The sequence below is a fragment of the Diospyros lotus genome, chromosome 6, assembly GCF_014633365.1.
Source record: "Diospyros lotus cultivar Yz01 chromosome 6, ASM1463336v1, whole genome shotgun sequence".
Lineage (NCBI taxonomy): Eukaryota > Viridiplantae > Streptophyta > Magnoliopsida > Ericales > Ebenaceae > Diospyros > Diospyros lotus.
The window spans coordinates 41813526-41838209 of record NC_068343.1 but is presented as its reverse complement, the minus strand read 5'-3'; the positions used below and the strand labels follow the sequence as shown (position 1 = coordinate 41838209).

Sequence of the window (24684 nt, the reverse complement as noted above, 5' to 3'; positions counted from 1 at the left end):
ATATTGTTAAAATTCAAATGTTAATGAATTTGAAACAAATTCAAATTCATAACATTTATCTTATCATTAAGGAACATATCTCAATGTAACTGCAATTCTAACAATCTCCCACTCGAGTACATGGGATAATGCTCAACTCATCTTCTCATACAAGACGTCAAGGAGTGTGACCTTGATGACAATGATAAGAGTACTATATCAAACAATCACCAATGCCAACATAGTACTGCTGCAAAAAGAAATAAACGAAGGCAATGTCATCTATGCCTTAGATAATAAATAACACATCTATCAAATGCTTCTAATCTCTCAAAAGTAGCTCTGAACAACATTTGATCATCAATTGAACTTCTTGCACTCGTGATCATCACATAATTGTCCAAACTATAAGTTCCAAAACTTACATGATGTGGTATAAATTATCTATCCCAAAATTCGAATCAATCCATCCCTTAGTTCAACCACTTGCCCAATCATGGCCCGCCTAGCTGCTTTCTTGCTTGCCATTTAGGTGACATGCTAAAGTAGTGTAATTGAACCTCAATTTCATTAAACAATTTTATGTCAGAAGGCATGTGTGAATAGGGTCCCACGCAGTGACAGAGAGAGAACAATCTTGTCACTTCCCTGTAACGGTCATATAAGCGCATGCTGTATGATATGCATGTTACAGTGGAGCTCCTATTAATTAGGGATGTCACACTCAAAACACCGTACAGATGTCGACCTAGTCACCATATAGGCACTAGCCTGAGTCACTCAACTCATGAGTACTCACATCCTGCTATTCTCAAGCTTTATATGGAATTCAAAGAATATCCATATTTAACTTCTTCAAATAAGTCTCATCTTAGTCGTACTAAGGCGACAATAACAACCTTGAATACCCCTCATGTATCAAGACACTTACACTGACCACATAAGTCTAAGAGTAAGTTGTCAACTCCTGTACACCACATAGGTGTCAGGGCGATCGTCCGCGTGAGAGGACCTATCCAAGCCTGGTGACATTCACGAACATGTGCAATTATTTCCATGTTTTTATATCAACAACACAATGTCATATAATGAAAACAGAAAGAAGATAACAAATATCCATCAATATGAATGTCATAAACAGTGATCAAATGTAGAACTCAAATTCTACGTAATCTCATACGCTTCACATGTGATTCAAATACATTCCTACTAAGTGGCTTTGTCAAGGGGTCAGCCAACATTTTAGCGCTAGGAATATAATTCAAAATCACTTCCTTGTCCCTGATCAATCTTATAATGCAGTGATATCTTTTTCTTATGTGCCTTCCTCTGTCATGGAATTTGGGGTCATGTGCGAACTGCATCGCAACCGTGTTGTCAATACGAATTTCGATAGGTTCATCAGCCTAAGCTGTTACCCTGAGTTCTCGAAGGAAAACACTAAGACAAGATGCATGTCTTCTAACTTCTGAGCTAGCCACATACTTTGCTTCCATGGTCGACTGAGCAACACAATCTTGCTTCTTGCTTTGCCAAGAAATAGAGCCTCCACCAAGAGTGAAAACATATGCTGATGTGGAGACACTATCATCTATATCTCCGCCAAAATCAGCATCAGTGTAACCACGTACTTTCATACCTCCATCTTGGAAAGCTAGGGCATAATCATAAGTACCACATAGATACCTTATGATTCTCTTTAACAACTTTCTAATGTTTCTCACCAGGATTACTTTGGTATCTGTTTACTAGCCCAATGGCGAAGCAGATATCAGGATAAGTACACTTCATAAGGTACATGAGACTCACAACAACAGTAACGTATGGTTTCTTTTCCATTAGGTTCCTTTCTTCCTCTATTTTAGGGCACTGACTAGTACTTAAGGTGCAACCCTTATCAACTGGAGTATCAACAGGCTTTGAGTTATCCATATTAAACCATTCAAGGATCATACGAAGGTAAGTCTCTTGAGACAAACTCAAAAGCCTCCTTGAGCGATCCCTCGAGATCTTAACTTCGAGGATATAACTCGTTTCCCCTAAATCCTTCATCTTAAACACAGAGGATAGCCATTTCTTAATGGTGTTGATCATCTCCAAGTTGTTTCCAACCAATAAGATGTCATCTACATATAAGGACAAAATCAAGAACCCATCTTTTGTCCGTTGGATATACACACAATGGTCTTCCTCCATCATGGTCAAACCAATGCAGATGACGGCTTCATGAAACCGTAGATACCATTGTCTAAACGACTGCTTGAGACCATATATGGATAATTTGAGATGGCACACTTTGCCCTCTTGCCCTTCAGTAGCAAAAATGATGGGTTGATCCATATATATCTCCTCGTCTAGTTCTCCATTGAGAAATGTTGTCTTGACATCCATCTGATGTAGCTCAAGATCTAACTGAGCGACGATGGCTAGAATCACGCAAATAGAGTCAAATCTCACCACAAGAGAAAATGTCTCTAAGAAATCCACACCCTCCATTTGGGTGTAGCCCTTCGTGACCAAGAAGGCTTTGTACTTGTCGATCGATCCATTAGCTCGGCGTTTGATTTTCAAGACCCACTATTACCACTCGCCTTTCTATTTGGAGGAAGATCAACAAGTTCCCACACCTTGTTCTTATCCATTGAGTCCATTTCCTCTTTCATAAAGACCAACCATTGATCTCGATTTGGGGAGGTTAAGACTTCTTCATAAGAAGTTAGCTCACTATCATCTGACATGACATACATAAATACCCTTCCCTCAATATCATCGAAATGACGACGAGGGATAAGCCCACGCTGGCTGCGTCGAATTACTTGAGTCTCCGAAGTATTGTCTATGGGTTCACTTCCACTAACTGCAGGAATTCTCCCACTGACAAAAGGAATTTCCTCTTGTAACTCATACAATTGGGAGTCCTTATCAACCTCACTAATTCTTGGGAACTCATCCTCAAGAAACTCTACATCTCGAGATTCTATCTCAGTCAAACCCCCACTAGGATGTTCACCATACACGACGTATTCTTTTGAACTCGTAGGATACCGAATGAACACCTTCTTGCTAGCTCTTGGTCCAAGTTTTCCATACTTATGGGACGTGCTATGAACATATCCAACTGATCCCCAAGGCCGCAAGTGATCCAAGTTTGGACTTTTACCAGTCCATAACTCATAAGGGGTAGAAGGCACGGAATTGCTTGGAACATGGTTAAGAATGTAGGCTGCAGTCAACAACGCATCTCCCCAGAAACTAATCGGGAGATTCGCCTACGCCAACATCGATCTAACCATTTCCAACAAAGTCCTATTCTGATGTTCTGTAACACCATTTTGTTGCAGAGTACCAAGAATGGTTAGGTGTCGAACTATACCTTTCTCCTCACATAGACTTCTAAATTGATCAGAAAGATATTCACGGCCTCTATAATACCTCAAGAGCCTAGAGAATGGTAGTACATATCGAGGATAAGAAATGACAGTAACAACACCAGGTGGATACCTTTTGGGCTAAATGTAAGCAAAGAACTCCCGGGTTAAGCGTGCTTGAGTTGGGAAAGCTCAAGGATGGGTGACCCCTTGGAAAGTTCATGTAAACCCATCAGGGTAAGTTGTTCCAGTCCTTCCTATCGCTCGAGCGGGATGTTACAGTCTTTATCGGTTCAAAGAGTTTTTAAGCTCTTATCCATTTGATTTTCAACCTCATGCACAAAGCGTTTGAAGCAATCTAAAGCTTCTGACTTGTGAGAAATTAGATACACGTAACCGAAACGTGAATAATAGTCTATGAAGGTAATAAAGTATGATGCACTATGATGTGCCCTCACATTCATAGGACCGCATTTGTGGGAGTGAACTAACTCCAAAAGATATGATGCACAGGAAGCCTTACCAAAAGGTTTCCTCTTGGCCTTACCGGCTAAGCAAGGCTCACACAGAGTGAGTCTCACTTTACTGAGAGATCCTAATAGACCTTCTCTCACCAACCTTACCATCCTTTCTTGGCTCACATAACCAAGTCTTTTGTGCCATAAATCACAATCAACATTTACGATAGAAGTAGTAGAAGAAACTAAAGCAATAGAATGGTTATCATAAACATAATCCAAATTAAGTTTGAAAAAATCATCTACTAAGAAACCACCACTAAAGAATGTATCATCCAAATAGATGTTCACGCCAGTATCACAGAAAAGAAAGGAATAACCTTATCCTAATAAACATGCTACTGATAATAGATTACACCGGACTCCAAGAGCATACGTAATGTCCTTCAGGAGTAGAATCTTGTCATTCTTCATCTTGAGCTGGAACGAACCAACTCCAAGAACTTCTTCTTGTGTGTCATTCCCAAGTATGACGTACTGAGTTCCCGTTGGCACCCGGTGGTAATCCACAAACCCTTTTTCTCAAGACTTATGTGTCGTGTTGCTCCTGTATCCACAATCCACTCAGGACGTGAGTATGCAACTAATACATGCGAGCAAACATGAATCAAAGGGGAATAAGAAGAAAAATGTACTTTCTTCGGCTCTGGACAATCCCGAGCGAAATGACCCTTCTTCTTATAATTATAGCATTTCAATTTGGACAAGTCTTTCTTTCCACGTGTTCCTCTTTTAGCCTTCTTGCTCTTGCCAATCTTAGGTGTAGGCCCCAATGCCTTCGATCCTTGTCTCTTGTGTTTGAGCCTGAATCCCTCACGTCTATCGACCTTGGCTACAAAAGACGTTGCACAGTTCGCTTCAACGCGCTCCGCCTCAAGCTCCAAGTGACATGAAATATCATCAAAAGTTTTGATATTTTCACTGTGTGTCATAAGGAGCTTCATCTGAGACCACTCAAGGTCAGGCAAGGATCTGATCACCCCTAAAAGTTGCTGCTCATCAGTAAGCGCTACTCTCGCACTCTAAAGATCTCTGATAAATGAACCCATTGATTAGCGATCAATTTTGTAAAATTTTTATTATAATTTCACCCTTATTTTGATCTTAAAATGGTTTAAATTGAATATTATTATGCATTTTGTGATTGCATGCAAGTTTAAAAATATTAATATAAAAATATATATAAAATATAAAAAATATATATATAATATAATATATATAATATATGGATTGCAAGCCCAAGCCCAACACAAGGAAGGCCCAAGCCCAAGCCCAAGCCCAACACAAGGAAAGCCCAAGCCCAAAAATATGAAAAGCTCAAATTGCTGACATCATTGCTTACATCATGAGTTGGAATTATATCATCGCTTACATCATTAATTAGATATTTTGTATTATTAAATTATATAATTGAATAGTTTCCATTACATTTTCTAGCCTATAAATAGAGCACTTAGGGTGCATTTGTAAGGATTGGATTTTCTTATAATGAAAGTATAGTTGTATTATTAGGATTTCTCTCTCAAATTTTCAACTTTAGTTTCTATATAGTTTTGTTCTTAGAATTTCTCTCTCAAATCTTCAACTTTTGTTTCCATATAGTTGTATTATGTTATTCATATTGTCTTTTTACTATATACTGCCTATATGGTCGATTAAAAAAATAGTCTTTCAATTATTGTCTTTTCATTATATACCGCCTATATGGTCAGTTAAAAAATAGTCTTTCAATTATTGTCTTTTCATTATATACCGCCTATATGGTCAGTTAAAAAATAGTCTTTTAAATACTGTCTTTTAATTCCTGTCATTTAAATTCCTGCCAATTTATTTTAAAATGAAGATGAGTAGTTAAATCCATTATTGAGTTAAGGCAAGGACAATGTCCAACGCCAATGATTCCCAAAGAAAGCTGTGCTTAAAATATGTAATATTAATCTGATTCAATTTGAGCAGTGTGCGTATAGTGTATCTTTAAGTTTAGATTGAAGCATAAGCCTAACTTAGAATTTTCATGCCACGTATGGAGATTGTTAAATCTGGAAATGTTTTCATACCCAAGCCTAAATGATTAATCTATATCTATAAATTCTGTTTGTGGAATATAGTTCAACTTATGGTAATTGCTTAACTTAAAATTTCCATGCCATGTATGAATATTGCTTAAACAAGAATTATCATTATCTTGAACTAAATTTACTAATAGATCTGCAAAACTTAAATTAGATGAATATTACTGATCTTTTCTATAAAATCGGGAATTAATTGGTTTTGGCACTAAAATTGTCTTGACCCAAGCTACTTAAATTCAGTATTAGTTTAGCTTTAATTATTGTCTTTAGATCATCTTAATTACCTCTTAAAATCAAATATTTTGTGATCTTAATTTTTATCCATAAATAATCTCCCTGTGAATCGACTCAGACTCACCAAAATATAAATTTAAAATTGTACTACACGCACACTCGTACACTGGCAAGTATAATCGCCCTACACCTGCTTTAATAAAAGGATTAACGTATGATAAATTTGGTTGTAATTTTGATAAATAAATGTGCAGGGTAGCGTAGCAGTCACCCATCACTCTCAAATGCTCACCCATACTATGCCTTGGGTCTTTGACATATTGTTGAAATTTTAATTGTAAAGCACGAAGCTTTGTTGTAGATGTCTGACCAAAAGTGATCTTCAACTTTTGTCACATTTCCATGGTAGTCTGGCATGACTCAAACTAGCCCATGAGATCAGCCTGCATGCTAACAAGCATTGCAAGACAAGCATAACGATCTCTCTCAAGCCATTTGTCATAGGCCCGCTATGTTGCCAAGGAAACATTTTTCCCTTGCGACACGGGATGTGAAGTCTCCAAAATGTCCCAGACTTTCTCCATCTAAAGTAGATACTGAATCTACTTCTCCCATGTGGAGCAATTTGACCCATCAAATTTATCTATCCTGGTCATGCTTCTAACAACTGAACTGGCGGCCATTGATCACTGAATTAGGGACAACAAAAGACATTCAATGCATATGTTGAAAGCAAACAATTAAATCAAACATTTAGCTATGCATTTCGGGATCAACAGATCGCCAAGCTTCAAAGTCATCACCCTTAATGCACAACTAAAATATTATGACTCAATTGTTTATGTAGAATTAATCCACAATATCCAACAATATATTAGGACCCACACAAACCCCAAGATCGGTACTAAACCGAAATTAATTATCAATAAGCAAATAAATCTAAATATTTGCAGACAATAGATAATTAATTAAGTTAGCAAAAATGCCACATCACATCTATTTATAATTTTAGACTCAAAATTAAACTTATTAATTTATGATAAAAAAGAATAAATCAAACAAATATCATGACAATATTAAAACACATAATAAAAGTCATGAAAACAATTTTACTAATTACAACAAATTAATATTCCAGAATTAAATCTTCATAAAATAATTCTGATTTTTTTTTAATCTCAAAATTGGATTTATTATTTAATTTAGGCTCAAAATTAAAATTATTAATTCATGGCCCAAAACTGTAAACAAATAATTAAATAAAAAACCCACAAGATGGCCCAACACAAAATTAAGCCCAAATGATTTTAAATTAAAAACTAATCCAATTTGTTAATAAAACAAATGGCCCGAGTATATGTCCAAGCCCAAGCCCAATTGGAATTAAAACAAATCCACTAACCAGAACTCATTTGGATCTTTAAATAAAGCGGGCCAAAAGATCAGATCTGACCCAGTGGGTCAGTCCAACACTCAATTGGGTTCTTCCCCAACACATAGGGTTTGCTAGGTATGAACCAGTGCTGTCATTGCCTTTTTTCTCCTCTACCTTGCCTCGCCGTCTGCCGCCTTTCCATCATCTTCGCCTCTCATCGTCGCCAGCCGCCTTTTCTCCTTATTCTTCTTTCATCGCCGCCTCTAATGGCAACCATAGAGGCTACCTATTGACAATAAAAAGAGGTCACAACCATGGCAAATCGTCGCCATGGCTATGGTAAAATCGATCGGCCCACGACCGAGAGAAAAGCGGCCACGGCAAGAAAAAATGCTTGAAGCGGTTCGACACAACGAACCCATGACGATGCAATCGACCCAACCCATGTCAAGCACCAAGCTTGAAACGTCGACCATGGTAGAAAATAAAGGGTTGTGGCCATGGCGTCATCGACCTCGGCCACGACCACCCATGACCATGGCTGATTTTAGCCTCTGACGATGGTTCTCCCACTGGCTGTGACATACGCGACCACTACGGTGATAGAGTTGTAACCTGGGAGTCAATCATAAAAGTTATGAGTTAGCTACATTTCTAATTAATCTTGAACATATTTTGATTAATATCAGTATTTCTCTTGTAATACGTGGCAGTACGTTCATCTTTATATTTTACTATTTAGATGAGTCCCAAAGAGTGTAGCAATGTCAATCGAGTTATGATGAGATCATACTAATGAGATCGAATAACTGATGCTTCATTCTTTAACTATTCCTGGTCATAGGATTATAGAGTGGGGACTCTATAGTACCGTCAAGATTAGTACACACTATGCATGCTCGTAAGGAGGGTAGTTGATCTCGTTGACTACTTGTGTGGTGATACTAATGCAAGTGTGTAGGTGCTCATCAGTGAATGAATTCATTAAATGACCTAACTTGAAAACACCCATATGATAATTCTTACTAAATGTCAATTGAGAGTTCTATGTGGTGACATGTGCTAGCAATCTCTTTTCCTGAGGTACCACAGTTATCTTGTATGAGGAGTGTTATGCTTTGATGCCAGTGTACGAGGTCCAATAAGATGGGTCCCTAATAGGGTGGTTATTGATTATGATTTGAATTATACGAAGGTAGGTGAGTATGCAAAATGGAATCTATCGACCTTAATAAGATTTAAAAGGTATATGCCCTATGTGAATGATGAAGCTACAACTTGAGAAGTCGTTGGCCAACACAGATAGTTGAGAATTAATAAGAGTTATTAATTCGACTATATGAGTTGTGGACTTAACATTCGTATACATAATGTTGGTTATTAGAAGTTTGACATTTTACCATACTTCTAGACTATACTGGGGCATTATGATAGAGGGATCGAATAGTACTGAAACTTGTCACAGAAAGGTTCATTAGAAGTGCCATTTGCATTTCATTATGATATGGGGGCCAGATACGTTGCTAGACGTGAATCTTGGTCTAAGGGCAAGATAATAATTTTTGTCATGAGATGAAATAAATTAAGGATCATAATCGAAGAGTTTTATTAGGAGTAGGATTCTATAAATTGCGCTTTATCATCTTCATAGTGAACCTATAAGGTCACACACAAACAAAGAAGAGTTTCATGAAATATTAGTGGGACCGAAAAATGTTTTTGGGGCCTGAAAGAATTCGTGAATTTTTGGGGCGAGCTAGCACTCACGGAAAAATCCATGAGATGTTAACAAAATGAGCAAAAGTAAAACAAGGTGAAAAAACCCATAAATGGGTTGGGCCTTAGCCCAACATGTTTATAACATGCTTGGGCTTTCTATAAATACCTAGTTTGACTAGGGTTTGATAATGGCTCTCCATTTTGCTTCATAACCCCTTTGGCTGTTTAGAGAGAGAAAGTTGGTTTTTGAGAAAAACTAACCATATCTCTAAGTGTTGGATTAGATCTTACATACTTGATGCAAGGAGATCAAAGGGGCGAGCTCATAGATATCGATTGAAGCTTCTCTTTGATGTGGATCACTTATAGAGGGTGGGTAACACCTCATGGCACAAAGATTCATCCATATGTTTGTATTCTTAAAGAGATTATATATTTGCAAACTAGATCAGTTCATTTTGGGTTTCAAGATTAGCCAAAGAGTTTGGTTGATCCAAATAATTTTTAAATTTTCGCGGCGTTTGGATCTAAGAAACCCAACATACGGTTGGCCTCAGCCACCCGTCGTGACGAACGCAGCCATCGGGGACAACTTCAACCACCACGAGGACAATCCTTGCTTCACACCTCTCTGCCTTCGACACCACAACATCGCCCACGAACTACGACATACGCGACCATCCATCATACTGGAGTTTTCACAAAAAACCCATGGAGTAGACCAATGAGCAGCAAACCCAGCAACTGTGACAACACTACAAGAAAATCATAATTTAGCGACGGGATTTGTGACAGGGGCCCACCCGTCACTAATTTGTGACAGGTTTAATGACGAAAATCTATCACAAAAAACATGGCACGAAATTTAGTGACGGAACTGCAATGCCCGTCACTGATCAGTGACGGGACTGCCATGCCCGTCACTGATCAATGACGGGCGTGCATTGCCCGTCACTGATCAGTGATTGCAGGCAGTGACGAGACTGCCATGCCCGTTACTGATCAGTGACGGGCGTGCATTGCCTATCACTGATCAGTGATTGCAGGCAGTGACGGGACTGTCATGACCATCACTGATCAATGATTACATGCAGTGACGGGCCTGCAATGCCCGTCACTGATCAGTGACGGGACTGGCACGCCCGTCACTAATTTAAGTTTAAAACCCCCCTTCCAAATAGCCATTCTCTCCCTTCCCCTCTCTGGTTCTCACTCCTTCTCGCCCCCTTCCCCCTATTCCGATGCCATTTCTCTATTCCCCCTTGGTTCTCTTGATTTTTCTGCAGTTGCTGTCTCCCACCGGTATTGTTACTGCTCCGGTGCCATTGCCGCCATTCTTTCTGTCAATGAAGTAATTATTTTGTGTTTTTTAGTTTTAATTATTTTGTGCTGTTTAGTTTTAGTTATTTTGTGTTAGTTTAGTTTAATGATTATTTTGTGTTAGTTTAGTTGTAGTTATTTTGTTTTAGTTTACTTATAGTTATTTTGTATTAGTTTAGTTTAATGGTTATTTGTGTTTTTTTTTATTTTTAATTGGAAAAAAATTACTTTTAATTAAAATATAATACTGTAATTTTAAATAAAATACATAGGAAATGTTGATGTAATACTGTAATTTTTAATAGTTTACTTTTAAATGTAATACAGTTTACTTTTATTGTTATAAATAAAATATACACATTAAAAAATACAAAAAATTCTATTTGACATAAAACATTAAAAATAATAAATAAAATTTCAATTCAAATATTTAAAACTAACATATGAAATAAATTAGATAATTATTTTAATTCAAATATGCAGGTAATTAAATACTAAAAATTAAAATAGTATTTAAGAAAAATATTATTTTGTTTTTATAAAATATGTAGAGCACACTAATAGATTTTAAGATTTTTATCTAAAATAAAACAATAAAAAGAAGAAATAAAATTTCAATTCAAATATTTAGAATTAATATTATAAATTAGATAAATATTTATTTTATTTTATTTTAAAATTAATTTTAATATTTTATTTTTATTTTTTTTATTATTTAAAATGATCTATGACGGGAAAGATGTCCCGTCACAAATCTGTGACGAGATTGCTCAACCCTGTCACTAAAATTTAATGACGCCCTTTTTTGTGACGGATTTTTACCCCGTCACTAAACCCATCACTAAAAATTTAGTGACGGATTTTCTGTTTTTAGTGACGAATTTTTCCGTCACTAAAATCGATTTTTCTTATAGTGCAAACATAGTTGCCTGCGTGGATGCCTCAACCATCGTGAGGCTGAATCGAGGAGTAGCAAGCCGAGCAGCCATGACAAACATGGTCACCAGTGACTGCCTCTGTCACGTTTGGTTTGCAATGGGCAGACAGAAAATAACACAAAAATAATCACGAGTTACTAATTTCACGTAGAAAATAATTTAACATGTAAAATGTCACAAGTTACAAAAAACTCATGAATATAAATGGTCAATCACAATAGTGTAAACAAATAAACAAAAGCTCTGATACCATTGTAGAATTTTTGAATAAATAGCAAATGGTATATAAAATACCTGGATCGTAGTAGAATAATCGAATCTGATTTGCCTAACAACCTCAATGGAGAAAAACTATAAAAGTTTTCTTATATATCTATCCCTTGTCCGCCCAAGGCACGAATGGTGATACCGAAGACAGTATATGAGCGATCAGAAACTGATTCTGATTGTCGTGTATTTTTTTCATTAGGCTTTATGCCTATTTATAGGTATCACACAGATATAAATAGGTATATCTATTTAGGAATTTGAATCTTATCCCAATTACTTATCCCATTATATTGTTAAAATTCAAATGTTAATGAATTCGAAACAAATTCAAATTCATAATATTTATCTTATCATTAAGGAACTTATCTCAATATAACCACAATTCTAATAGGGTGGTCATCAAAAAATCATGAAAATGCATAGGATCAAACTTTTACGTATTACATACATACCTACCATAAAATTTTCATATCAAAACTTCATCACTTACAACACTTTATTATACAATTTTCATTGACTGCTTAATTAGCTTTAGGATCAAAATCACGTTAAACGAATTTCATTCCAAAAAATATACCAAATGAACTCCAGAATTCATGAGACTTTGTATAGAGGTTCCTTTACATGTCTACTAATTACTATAAAAAAAAAAAAATCAAGGAATAATTCGTTCATTAAAACACTTAATAATCTCTTACATTGATTTTGTAAGCCTAGGTGCTGCTAACGTGATTTTTCAATATCTTCAAATCTTGATCAGCACAAAGTTTCATAATTTTCTGTCTCATCATAATTAATTGTTTGTAATCATCAAAATTAATATATTAATTTATCATGGGGTTCAACAATCTCCCCATTTTTTATTATGATGATAAACAATTGATTAGATTTGAACACACATAACAAACAAGTTAGAAACCAATTTGGTATATATGGGTTAAGTGAAAGGTCCCCCTAAATTCATGGCACATGATTCAGAAAAATTGACATAAATTTTCACAGATATTTTTAGGTATGAGTTTGAATTTTCTAATAAGGATCTATTTGTATGTACACCTAGCTAGCTAGTTTGTGACATACAATAAAATTTGACATTTTTTGAGAGAAATTGCTTTCTAATTATCTGTAAATAAATAAAAAATTTCATAGAACAAAAACCAAGCGGAAATTGCTTTCTAAGAGTTTAGCCAAATTATGAGATGAGAAATCATTTTTTTTCTAGTTTTTGGCTATAATGATAAAGTGATAAATCTAGTCAAGTAATCTTGCTTTGTATTTTTGAAAGTATATAAGCACAAAATTCAAACTTTATAGTAGATTTTCAATTTTTGCTAAAATTTTCAGATTTTTAATGATTTGCGAAAGATCAAATGATTTTCTATTTTCTGAAGTCTAAGCAAATAATATAATTTTCCAAAAACTAATAACACGCAAATTATTTCTAATCAAGTTATAAATAGAGACCATGAGACCTCCCATGCCAGTCTTTGATCCCTTTCTTCCCTGTAAGCCAATCTTTGATATCTTTCTTCCTAAGTCAGTCTTTGATCCTTTTACCTAGGGTTGGCAATGGTTATAAATAGAGACCACTAAACGTTCTCACTGGCTCAGTTCCTTTTCTTCCCCAGGGAGTCTTGGAAACCCAGCTACCCCTCTGCATTGAAGAATGACGCTTGAGGAAGAAGGAGTTCACCCTTTGGAAAAATGCGGCTGGTTCAAACACAAATATGAAGTATTTCAAGAGTCGAAACAAAGATTGGTGAAAGATGATAAAGTTTCGAGGCCTAAGATACAACGGCTTCCCGGTTACATGGGGGGACGCGCCGAGTTCAAAACATACTACTTGCCCAAGCTAATTGAAATTGGTCCAATCCTTCATCTTCAAACTAACGCAGGGCTAGGAGACGCACAAAAGCTTATGTGGACATCAATGTTTCTTGAAGATACCAATCAAAACGCCCTTGATTTATGCAAAAAGATGTTTGATCATTTGGAAGAACTAATGTCGCTATTCTCGCCAGGCTGCTGGAGATACAGACAGGAAGAACTAATAACGCTACTTTCACCATTCGGGATAGCCACAGATGATATCGATCTCGCTAACGGAGACTTCAAAGATATCAAGTCGTGGATTTTGTTTGTGGATGGATGTTCGGTACTCCAAGTGTTGGACAAATCTAACGATTCTGATTCTGATCCAGAACAAGTGTTGCGGGTTAGCGTTGACCAGCTGGTACGGGTACACCAGGATCTGCTCCTCTTGGAGAACCAAATTCCCTTCCAAGTGCTCAAGCTCTTAAGCAAGGACGAAGCCAAACTGAAGAAATGCATGGACAATTTCCTTCAAATTCACCGTATTACGCTGCCATCGAGACCAGGAAAGCAGGAGACTACAAGCACGGGTGGGGAAGTGTCGCGCTCGCGATCGCAAGAGCACAAGGTAACAGTCCAAGACAAAGACGACCCAGTTCATGTTCTCGACCATCTCCGCAGGGCCATCCTGGGAAATAGTGGTGATTGTGACCAAGGCCACAAGGACCAGCCAAAATCCCTGCACCCAAGAAAATATAGGATTGGGAACATACGGGAGCTCAAGGCAGAAGGGATTCGAGTGAAGAAACATCCAAACAACACGTCTTTCCACCCAAACTTCGTTGCTGGACAACTACAACTTCCTGAGCTCACGGTGGATGGCTCAACAGGCCTCATTTTCCTGAACCTGATAGCATACGAGATGTGTCCAGACTTTCGCAACAACATGGAGATCAGCTCATACGTAGTGTTCCTCAGCTCTCTTATTGAGCAGCCGGAGGACGTGAAGGTGCTCAGGTCTGCTGGCGTACTCCGCAACGAACTTGCTAGCGATAAGGAAGTGGCTGATCTGTTTAATAAGATGGACGTTGTGTTGGAGCCCCCGCCGCAGAGAAATGCCGACATTATAGGCCAAATTGAAGACTATATTAAATCCAAGCAGGGCAGGATCAAAATCTTGCGTTGGATGGACGATGCCTATAATACGTACTTCCGCTCGCCATGGACCATCATTGCCTTGCTGGCTGCAGCGTTGGGTCTTACTCTTACGTTTATACAGACCTGGTTAGCCATTCACCCTAAAGGTTCATAACAACAATTTTATTATGAAGATGTGGATTTTATGTTTTAATTGAGTCTTGCATATGCTTAATGTGGAATAAAAAGCCAGTCCTGTTGTGAGTGATTATGTGAACTTAATTGTTATTTTTGTATCCTAAATCAGCGTTAAATGAATGTGTGATCCTGTGGTTGGAGTTTGATATTATCCTATTCTCATGATGTAAAAGTTCCTACTTTGTTTTTACCATAAATATAAATAAGAGTAATGCTATATTCCCCCTTTCGGCTACCTTATGGCTACGAGTGTTTTTTTTTAACCATAGAGCCAAAATTTTTATTCTTTCCACCCATACTTGCTTCTTTTTTTTTTTAACAAAAGGTATAGTAAATTTATGCTTGATCTCTACATTAAGCTAAAATGACTTTTCTGTAAAGGAGCATGTCAAGTGAGGCATAAAAGTTGGATATTGCCTAGTTAACTATCATCATCTTATAATAAGAATGAGTAAAGATTAATCAACAGTCATAAATTGAATTTTTATATGAACTGCAATACTCTTTAGTATTTCTAAAATGAATCTAGTAGTCAGTTGTTTTTAATGCAAGACTTCTTAAATAAGTTGTGATTAGAAAAACAAAATAGTAATACAAATTTTAGTGATTTACATTGATAACTGAAGAAAAATTCCTACCTTTACTAAACACAAAACCAATAACAAAAATTTAGATTAACTAAAACTCATCTACTTAGTAACATTTTTTTCTATGCTTCAAAAATAACTTGGTCATTCCATGTTAGTCATCGAAAACATAGTAGTTTCATGCCATTTCACAAATTCATTTTCAAGGCATACCACCAAATTTACATTGTTTAAGCCATTCTTCATACCAAATAAGTTATTCCAAATAAACAATATACAATCAAACTTACAATACCCAATTAATACAGGAAACACAACATGATTGAAGATTGAAAACTTACCGTTTGTTATCAATTCAAGCTCTACAACTTACGAACATAATTTACAAAAATCGGTCCTCCTTTAGTACCCTTCTTTCTGTTTGAAACTCTAACCCCTCTTCTCCTTCTATTGATTTACTTCTTAAATGGAATGTGGGGCATGGGTTCATTGTTACTAAAATTCCATGGGTAAGTTCATAATTTCATAACAAATATGTGCATATTTTCAAATTACTAAGCAAACCAAAATCATCTGGTACCCATTCAAAACCACCATCTTGTTAAATCCATAGTCATACAACACCTTAGTGGAGTATTATTGAGGTCATCCTAATTATGTTTTTCATATTTGAACATAAAGTTGTAACTAAATATTTTTTTTTTTAAAAATAAAAAGGGTACAAAGTAATTACTACATTTATCCCATGCTATCTCATACTAATTTAGTTTGTGCTTCCAAGTCAAAGTTTTAGTAGGATCCATTAAACTTTGTTGTTATACCTAGGATCTTAAAAAAATGATGTTGGGCTAAGAAAATATATCATCTAAATGGGATAAATATATTGACTTCCATTAATTTATTCTTGTATGGATGACAGATCTGCTGCCATAACCTATTGTTCTTCATGACCAGTGGCCATTTCGAATTTTATATGACCAATAGCCATTTTGTGATTATGTGTGACTAGTAGAGACAAGATAATGAATACAGTTGACAATTGGCATAGTTAGTTGAGTGTTTGGGCCGATCCATGGAGAATGAGCTGACTGCATCTCATGATGAAGGAACTAATTTGATTGGTTTGATTTTTTTTATTTTCTTTATGTACATGCTGTTAATTATTATCTTCTTTAAGAGTAGTTGCTGCTTCTTTTTATACTTTTAGGGTACAACTCTAAATTTGAATAAGTTGTGATTTCTTACTAAGTTAGTATTGGAAGTTACAAATACTTGTGATGGGAAAAATTCTTGAGACATGAGGGTGATAATATCTTAGAAATTCTATGAAACGACTTTATAAGCAAACAAAGATACCAATATTATGCATGGTTATTGACTCTACGTCTTTATGGGCTTTTTTTTTTTTTTTTGTGGTAATTTTCCTAACATGACCCAATGGCAGCAAATTCCACTTGTAGTTTTAAAAGAATACTGACAATAAATCATTTTTATGCCTCTGTTGCTACTTCTTAATTGAACTACTTTAGCTTTAAAAGCAAACATAGATATCAATATGTGCCAAATAAGATCTAATGTTTTATTCAAATCAAGAAAACATCCACAATCTTAGAAAACATATAACATTCTTAAATTTATATGACACAAAAAGATAGCTATATATTGTTGTACTATCTTATTATAAATTTCCACCTAAATACACAATAAATAACATATTGTGGTCTTATTAACTAAAAAAAAAAGAAGAAAAAAACACAATATAGTCTTACAATTTCTTTAATTATTACTCTAGATTCGAACACGAAACTCACATACGTGAGGATGACTTTAATACCACTTGGTTACAAGCCGTTTGGCACATTACCACTTCTTAAATGATTCAGATGAGATGCCTTGCTGGTGGACTCTGTTGGATTGACATTCACCTGTTTAGGATTTAAGCTACCTCTTGATCTACTCCTGGTAACCAAACCTTAGAACCCACTTGAAGGCTTCTTTTGATTCACATCCTCTTCATGTCGTTCTAGACAAAGCAATTGAAGACTTGGCAACATAGAATGAAAAATAACTCCTCCTAGGAGAAAACAACTTGTTTTACTTCTGCATACTTTGTTTTGATGATAAAAAATAATATTTTATTCATGAATCAAGGTTTTGGTTTTCAACATAAATTAATTTCAATATCAAGTATTATTTTGTGAAAATGAAAATCAAATGAATTTTAAGTATCGAGATTTCAAAGTTATATTTTAACATCCCGTATCGAGCGATAAGAATGACCGGAACAACTTACCTAATGGGTCTACACGAACTTCCCAGGGGTCACCCATCCTTGAGCTTCCCCAGTTCAAGCACACTTAACCCCGGAGTTCTTTGCTTACATTCAGTCCAAAAGGTATCCAACTGGTGTTGTTTTCTTCCTTATACTATCCTCGATATATACTAACTTCTCTAGGCTCTTGGGGTATTACATTCTCCTCCCCTTGAGCACATGACGTCCTCATCATGCGAGCTTACAACTGGTCCTAGATCTTCTTCTCTTTGGAGGTTGCCATCCTAGAAGCTTGCCAAGAGTTGCTCCTTGATTAGGCCTCGCGCCCTAGCGCCACTCTTCGCTCTCATTGGACCTCCTTCTCCAAGGGTCAGCTCTTATACCACTTGTAACATCCCGTATCGAGCGATAAGAAGGACCGGAACAACTTACCCTGATGGGCCTACGCGAACTTCCCAAGGGGTCACCTATCCTTGAGCTTCCCCAGCTCAAGCACGCTTAACCCCGGAGTTCTTTGCCTACATTTAGCCCAAAAGATATCCAGCTGGTGTTATTTCATTCCTTATACTATCCTCGATATATACTAACTTCTCTAGACTCTTGGGGTATTACACATATTTTTCTAAGTCAGGAAGGTTAGCACCTTATAAGGAGACATATATGAAAATATTTTTTTTTAGAAAACTATCTCCCAGTATTTTGATAGCTAGTATTCATTGTTGTTAAAACGATTTTTATTGATTTTTTCAAGAAATAGAAGGTATGTATTTTGGGAGTGGTAAAATTGTTAAACACAATTTGTACTAAAGCCAAAATTCTACTTTCTTATGCTTATGGATTTTGATTTTTTGGATATTTTTATTGAATCCAAATAGGAGGTACTTTCTTATTTACATTTATGTATTAAAGTAAATGGAAGGTAAAATATAAATCAAGTGTTCTTTTACTTGTTATCAGTTAAGTGTTCAGTTTTTTTAAGTGAATAGTCGACTGTGTATATGCTTTATCGACTATGCCTATGAATAGTTGACTATATGCCTGAGGATAGTTGACTATGCTTGCATGTTCTGTCGACTATGTATGGCTTCTGGCGACTATATTATGTTCGGTCGACTATTATGTAAGATCTGTCGACTACGTAAATTCCTCTGTCGACTATGTATGTGCATGATGTTGTAAAATTCCTTTGTATATTTGAATCTGTCGACTATGTGAATGTATTTGTCGACTATCAGTAGTTTTTGTTGGATAATAGTCGATTATGCCTTCTTCTCTGTCGACTATCCATTGTCTTCTGTCGACTATCTCTTTTCGCATAAAGCTTCAAATGGCTAGTTTTTCAAATCCCAACGGTCACAAACGGATAGTTTCGGGCAAAGCTTTTGGGATGCCTATTTATACAACTCAATGATGATCAAGAGAAGCCTAATGGACCGAAACGAGTTAATCTAGAGATTACAAATCAGTTTATTTGAGCTTTACTGTACTTTCATTGTTATATTTTTCTATGCAAGGCTTCGTTCTTTCATTGTAAATCTATTCTTAAGCCTAGTTTACATTGTGAGAGAACTTGTAACTAAGAGTGTTAACTCTTAGCTTCTCACTTTCATTTGTATCACTTTTATTTTCCTAACTTGATGTGCTAGAGGACTTGCTCGTTGAAGCAAGGGGTTGAAATTCCTAACTAGGTGCTAGACAGCTTGCTTGTATAAGTAAGAGGCTTGTAATTTCCTAGTCTTGGATTAGAGGGTCTACTTGGCTAAGTAGGAGGTTTTAGTGGATTATTTGCAAAATCCTTAGTGGAAGCTAAGGTAGTGGATTAAGCTTGATTTAAGCCGAACCACTATAAATCTTTTATGTCATTTATCATTCTTGCTTTACATTCATTGAGCTTTACATTTGTCATTTCATATGTTCTACATTTTAAATCCTAAAACCTCAATTTGTATCAAAAAGTTTTTCAAGTTCAATTAAGTTTTTCTAAAATAACCAATTCATCCTCCCTCTTAGTGTGTGCCATAGTACCTCCCGATCTAACACAACTTATTTGTCACATTTTAAAATTTGTCACATCCTCTTCATCATATTATTAAATTAGTCACACAAATAAAAATGGAACTAACATGAAACGACATTTATATGCATAGGTATCTGGAAATATAACACCATAAAAAAAATATCTTAACATCAACAGCGACCCTTTTAAATTTATTCATATTCCCTGGTTACACTTGGAAAACAATAGCTTCAGAACTATTCGACAAACTAAGCTAAACTAGAGACCATTAGCAGGTTTAGAATTAAGTTTCATTAAGTTAAATAAGTTTTTCCTAGATTTTGGACAAGTTAGTCCTAATATCAAATATTATTTCGTGAGTTTTTTTCAAAAAAAAAAATTATAATAACACTTTCCTTTTTCTTTGTTAGAGATTCCCTTTACCATATGCAAGTAAAAGAATCTATAATTATTGAATTAATTTATAATTATCTATAAATGTAAAATGAATCTCAAAGAATTGAGATCCTAGGTTAGACTTCTCATTTTTTAGTGTCCTCAGTTAAAAAATGTAGCTTTATTTATCTAGCTAATAGTAAAAAAAAAAAAAAAAAATGAGTGCATAAAATAATGTGATGTCTTGTGTTTTTCCCCCATAAACAAACTTCAATAAGTCATATAGCTGATGTACCAAAAGGCTTTTTTTGGAATTTTGATGCACTAAAAGGCTAAATAAATAAATAACAGCTAACTGAATAAAGTGCCTTTCAAGAACGCGTAATGACATTACCAACTTACTACTTACCAATGTGTAAGCATTTGAAAGGGAAGTTTTCTGCTTCTTTCAACCGAAGATTAATGCTGAAACAATTTGGATCTGGACTTGAGTACTGGTTTCCATGTTGCAGATCAATTATAACAAAATGAAGGTATGCCTCTGAAAAAGACGATCATCCTTTAATGTACCAGACACCAAGAATTGGTGAATCATAGCACACTATGTACCATAGCATCTTTGATTTTAATTTTTGAATTTCTATCTCATATCTTCTGTCCATTTTAACACAAATGGAACCCACACAATCTTATAGTAATCTTCTTCTTTTATTTTCTTATGTATACTTTGAAGATGTGTCAACTTCTTAGTGTCTATATCTAGGTCCGAAATAAAGAATATGACAGCTTTCCCCTTTAACATCTCCAAATCAACCTGTTTTAAAAAGGAAAATCTCAAATTAATATAAATTTTTCATTAAGTTTTTGTTAAAGCATTATATCAAATATTACTCAGTCAAATAAATTGAATCCACCGTCAGTTCTCTCTTTTGTTTTTCTTTTCTTTTTGGGAGCAACACCGTCACTTCTCTTTTCTTAATAGTTTATAACTGTAGAACCACCACCTTTAACTATAGATTTATGCACTTCATTAGTTTATGGCAAAAGATCTATCATCCATAAGAGGATGAAAATGTAATCAAACAAAAACAATTAACATTGTTTGTCATAATTTAAAATAATGGAAGTCAATATAATATACCCCATTGGGACGAATTAATATTTTCTTACTCCCATATCATTGTTTTTGTAAATCCTAGGTATAACATCTAAGTTTAGCAGATCCTACTACTTTGACCTTGAAGCACAAATTAGAGTAGTGTGAGATATATAGTATGCATTAAATGTGTAATATTTCAATAATTTGAGAATAATTAATAATTATTAATTTAAATAAAAAATGGTTAGTAATTATTAATTATAGTATTTGCAGTGATTATTGAATATTTAGTGAAAATAATAATTATTGTACTTAAGATGATTGTTAAATATTTGTGTGTTTAAAGAAAATATTAATTTATTTTGTATTAAAGAGGTGGGTAATTAATTGTTGGAAAATTTGGATTGTAGGAGTTATTAATAAGTGGGGTGTATGTGGAAATTTTTTGTAGTTGTGGGGTTTAAGTGTAATAATCGGAAGCTGTGTGAGATTACTTTATAATTAAGTGGGTGCATATAATGGTTGAGGACGGCAAGCAGCACGGGCGGCACGCGCGCAAGGGACCCAAGGGCCAAATGCGGGATTGGACTCATGCTGGAAGGAATTTAGGCTGGCTGCCATGTGGCAGCTTCTGGCGGCCTTTCTCTTGCTCTCTTTTTAACCCAATTTCAGCGTGAAATTTGTTGAATTTAACAACAATTTGAAGGGAGAAGTTACAGTGAGGAAAAAGCAGCGCATCGGGGCTGAAATTGGGGGGAAAATATAATAAAAATCATGGAAAATTCAGGTTAATTGGGATTTAAGTAAATAGGTAAGTGTAGTAAATTATGTGAATAAATTTGTATGGTTTGAAATTTAATTTTAGGTGCGAATTCGTTAATTTTGGAGATTATATCTTATTTTGCAACGTGTAATAATTTAGCAGTGTGTGGGTGTATAAATGCTGAAATCATCTAATTAAAGGCAAGCTCCTTACTTCCTTTGTGAATCTCCTTCGATTTGTGGATTCCGTTTCCTTCCTTAGCCTGATTTGGTTTTAGGAATTATTTACGTGCGTTGTGGGTATCTGTTGTATAAATTAAATTTAATTAAATTAAATAGGAGACTTCTGAGATTTAATTCAGAAAGTGCTTACAGGGTATTGTGTCGTCCCTACTTTCTTGGGAATGATGTCGAACCTGGTTGGGACTAGGTTCTTAGTGAGTCAGTTGTGGTTGTGGGTACCCTACGGGGTGAGTTGTTGTAACCAAGAGTCTCGAGATTTGCTTATGTGAGTTGTAGGGTATGGGATACAGAGCTACTAACCGTCGACCGTTGGATCGTGGCAGTTTATGGCTGGATGTATGAGTGCTGGTTATCAGCTGTTATGATAGACTATAGACGGGTCGGGCAAGCTAGTATCGTCGAACACCCATTATTGGTGTTGTGCATATCATGATGTGGTTATAGTTTTATTTTGTGGGCGTGAGTGGTAATAACAGGTGGCGTGACCTGTCGTCCGGTGAGGTAACGTGTTGACTGTTTGGTGACATTAGAGTGAACCGTCTTCAAGCCGAGGGCGACTGTTGACTAGTTGTTCCTAGTCACGGATTGTCGACTGGTACTTGGTCACTATCAACTAGCTCTGCCATTATATGACATATTGCATGACATTACAATGCATGGGTTTGGGTTTACATTCATTAGGCATTATGCTTTATATATACGGGGAAGTGTGCATATTGGCATAACCCAATTGGCCTATTGAGTGCCGACTTGGGTACAGTAGGTGAGCATGTGCATTTAGAGCATTGTGCTTGTGTGGGTTCTTATGTGGGCATAGCATGGCCTGATGTTTGGTTTATGGGAGCCTTACCATCACGTTAATCTTGCAGAAGCCATTGCATCTATTATCTGTTGCATTGCATGGTTACTGTTCAATATGAAATGTGATATGGAGTTGACCCTCGATAGCTATGAGTGGGAGTTAGGCTCCAGATAGCTATGATTTAGGAACTTTGGTATGTGATTCTGGATCATGATATAGAGTTGACCCTTGATAGGTATGAGTGTGATTTGGGCTCCAGATGGTTATGACTCGGGAACTCCGATATGTGATTATGATAGGAGCTTCAGGCTCTTGTGGATCATGTTGTGGGAGCCTCGGGCTCATGGGCTTTATGCCAGCCTGTGGCAGGTTTGTATGTCGGGACTTAGGAGCCAAGATGTGCATTTCCTATGTGGGTCCCAAGAACTGTTATGTGTATTGTTATGTTTATGCGGAGTACTGGATTCTCTATTGCACGGTATGACATGGCACGTTCATATGCTGCATTGCACTTTATGCGGGTGTATTCTGGGTGAGGGATGTACTCCCAACATAGTCATTGTTATGTTGCGAGGTGTACTTTGATTGTGGTTTATTCCTGGTTTATCTTTGTTTAGCGAGGTATATGTCGAGTATAGTTATTTCTGGTTTTGGTTTGTCTTACCTGCATTTAGTGGGATACACTCTAGTGTGGGAGATTTATGCCTAGCCTTACCTATATTCTTTTGTTATGCTTGCTGAGTCTTGTGGCTTATCTTGTTTTACCATTATTCCAAGTGTGGGAGCTGATGCCGTGGCTAGCTCGTTTGGCGTGTCAGTAGTAGATAGTAGTGTGTATAGGGCAATCCCAACTTTAAAGATCCTTGAAGTGCGAGTTGTGATTAGGGGCTCGGTTATTGTGGCTTGTTTGGTTTGGTTGGTTGTTGTTATGTATGATTAAGCCCCTGAGTGGTGTGTTTCATATTCAATTGGCTTCCGCTGTTGTATTATTTGGGGTAAGACCCCAATCCATGTGTTTGGGATATTAATTAATTGTAGTTATAATTGAGGAAATTCCCAGATCGTCACAAAATGCTTGTATGATACATTAAATAAAATGTTGAGCCAAATTGCTCCAATCAATCTATTGTGTGTTTTGATGATTAACAAAATATAATTTTAGTAAAACCATTTTTGGTATATTTAAAACCTCTAATGTATTTTTGATATGTCTTAAGTATTATACTATTTTGTATATCAAAATGAACCAAGTAATGATATTTTTCTAAGTCTGGAATATTAGCAAGCTATAAGGGAACATATTAGAAAATGTTTTCATTTTGAAAAACTAATTCCCGGTATTTTCATATCTAATATTCAATAGTGTTAAAATGATTTTTAACGAATTTTTTAAGAAATAGAAGATATCTATTTTGGGGGTGGTAAAATCGCTAAATTCCGATTTTGTACTAAAACTCAAAATCTACTTTCTTATCTATTTGGATTTTGATTTTTTAGATATTTTTATTGAATCCAAATGGGAGGTACTTTGTTATTTACATTTATGTATTAAAGTAAATGGAAGGTAAAATATAAATAAAATAAAAT

The 24684-nt window shown here is 35.7% G+C and overlaps 1 protein-coding gene across 2 annotated transcripts in view; it reads left to right on the top strand.

The window, feature by feature from the left end:
• The window catches only part of LOC127803337 (UPF0481 protein At3g47200-like), a 59933-nt gene extending 44793 nt beyond the window's left edge, over positions 1-15140 (top strand). For both annotated transcript variants that reach the window (XM_052339488.1, XM_052339487.1), the window contains exon 5: positions 13422-15140. In XM_052339488.1, coding sequence (XP_052195448.1) covers positions 13460-14917 — 1458 coding nt within the window. In that variant the 5' untranslated portion in view covers positions 13422-13459 and the 3' untranslated portion in view covers positions 14918-15140. The remainder of the gene's footprint in view (positions 1-13421) is intronic.
• Positions 15141-24684: the final 9544 nt, after the last annotated feature.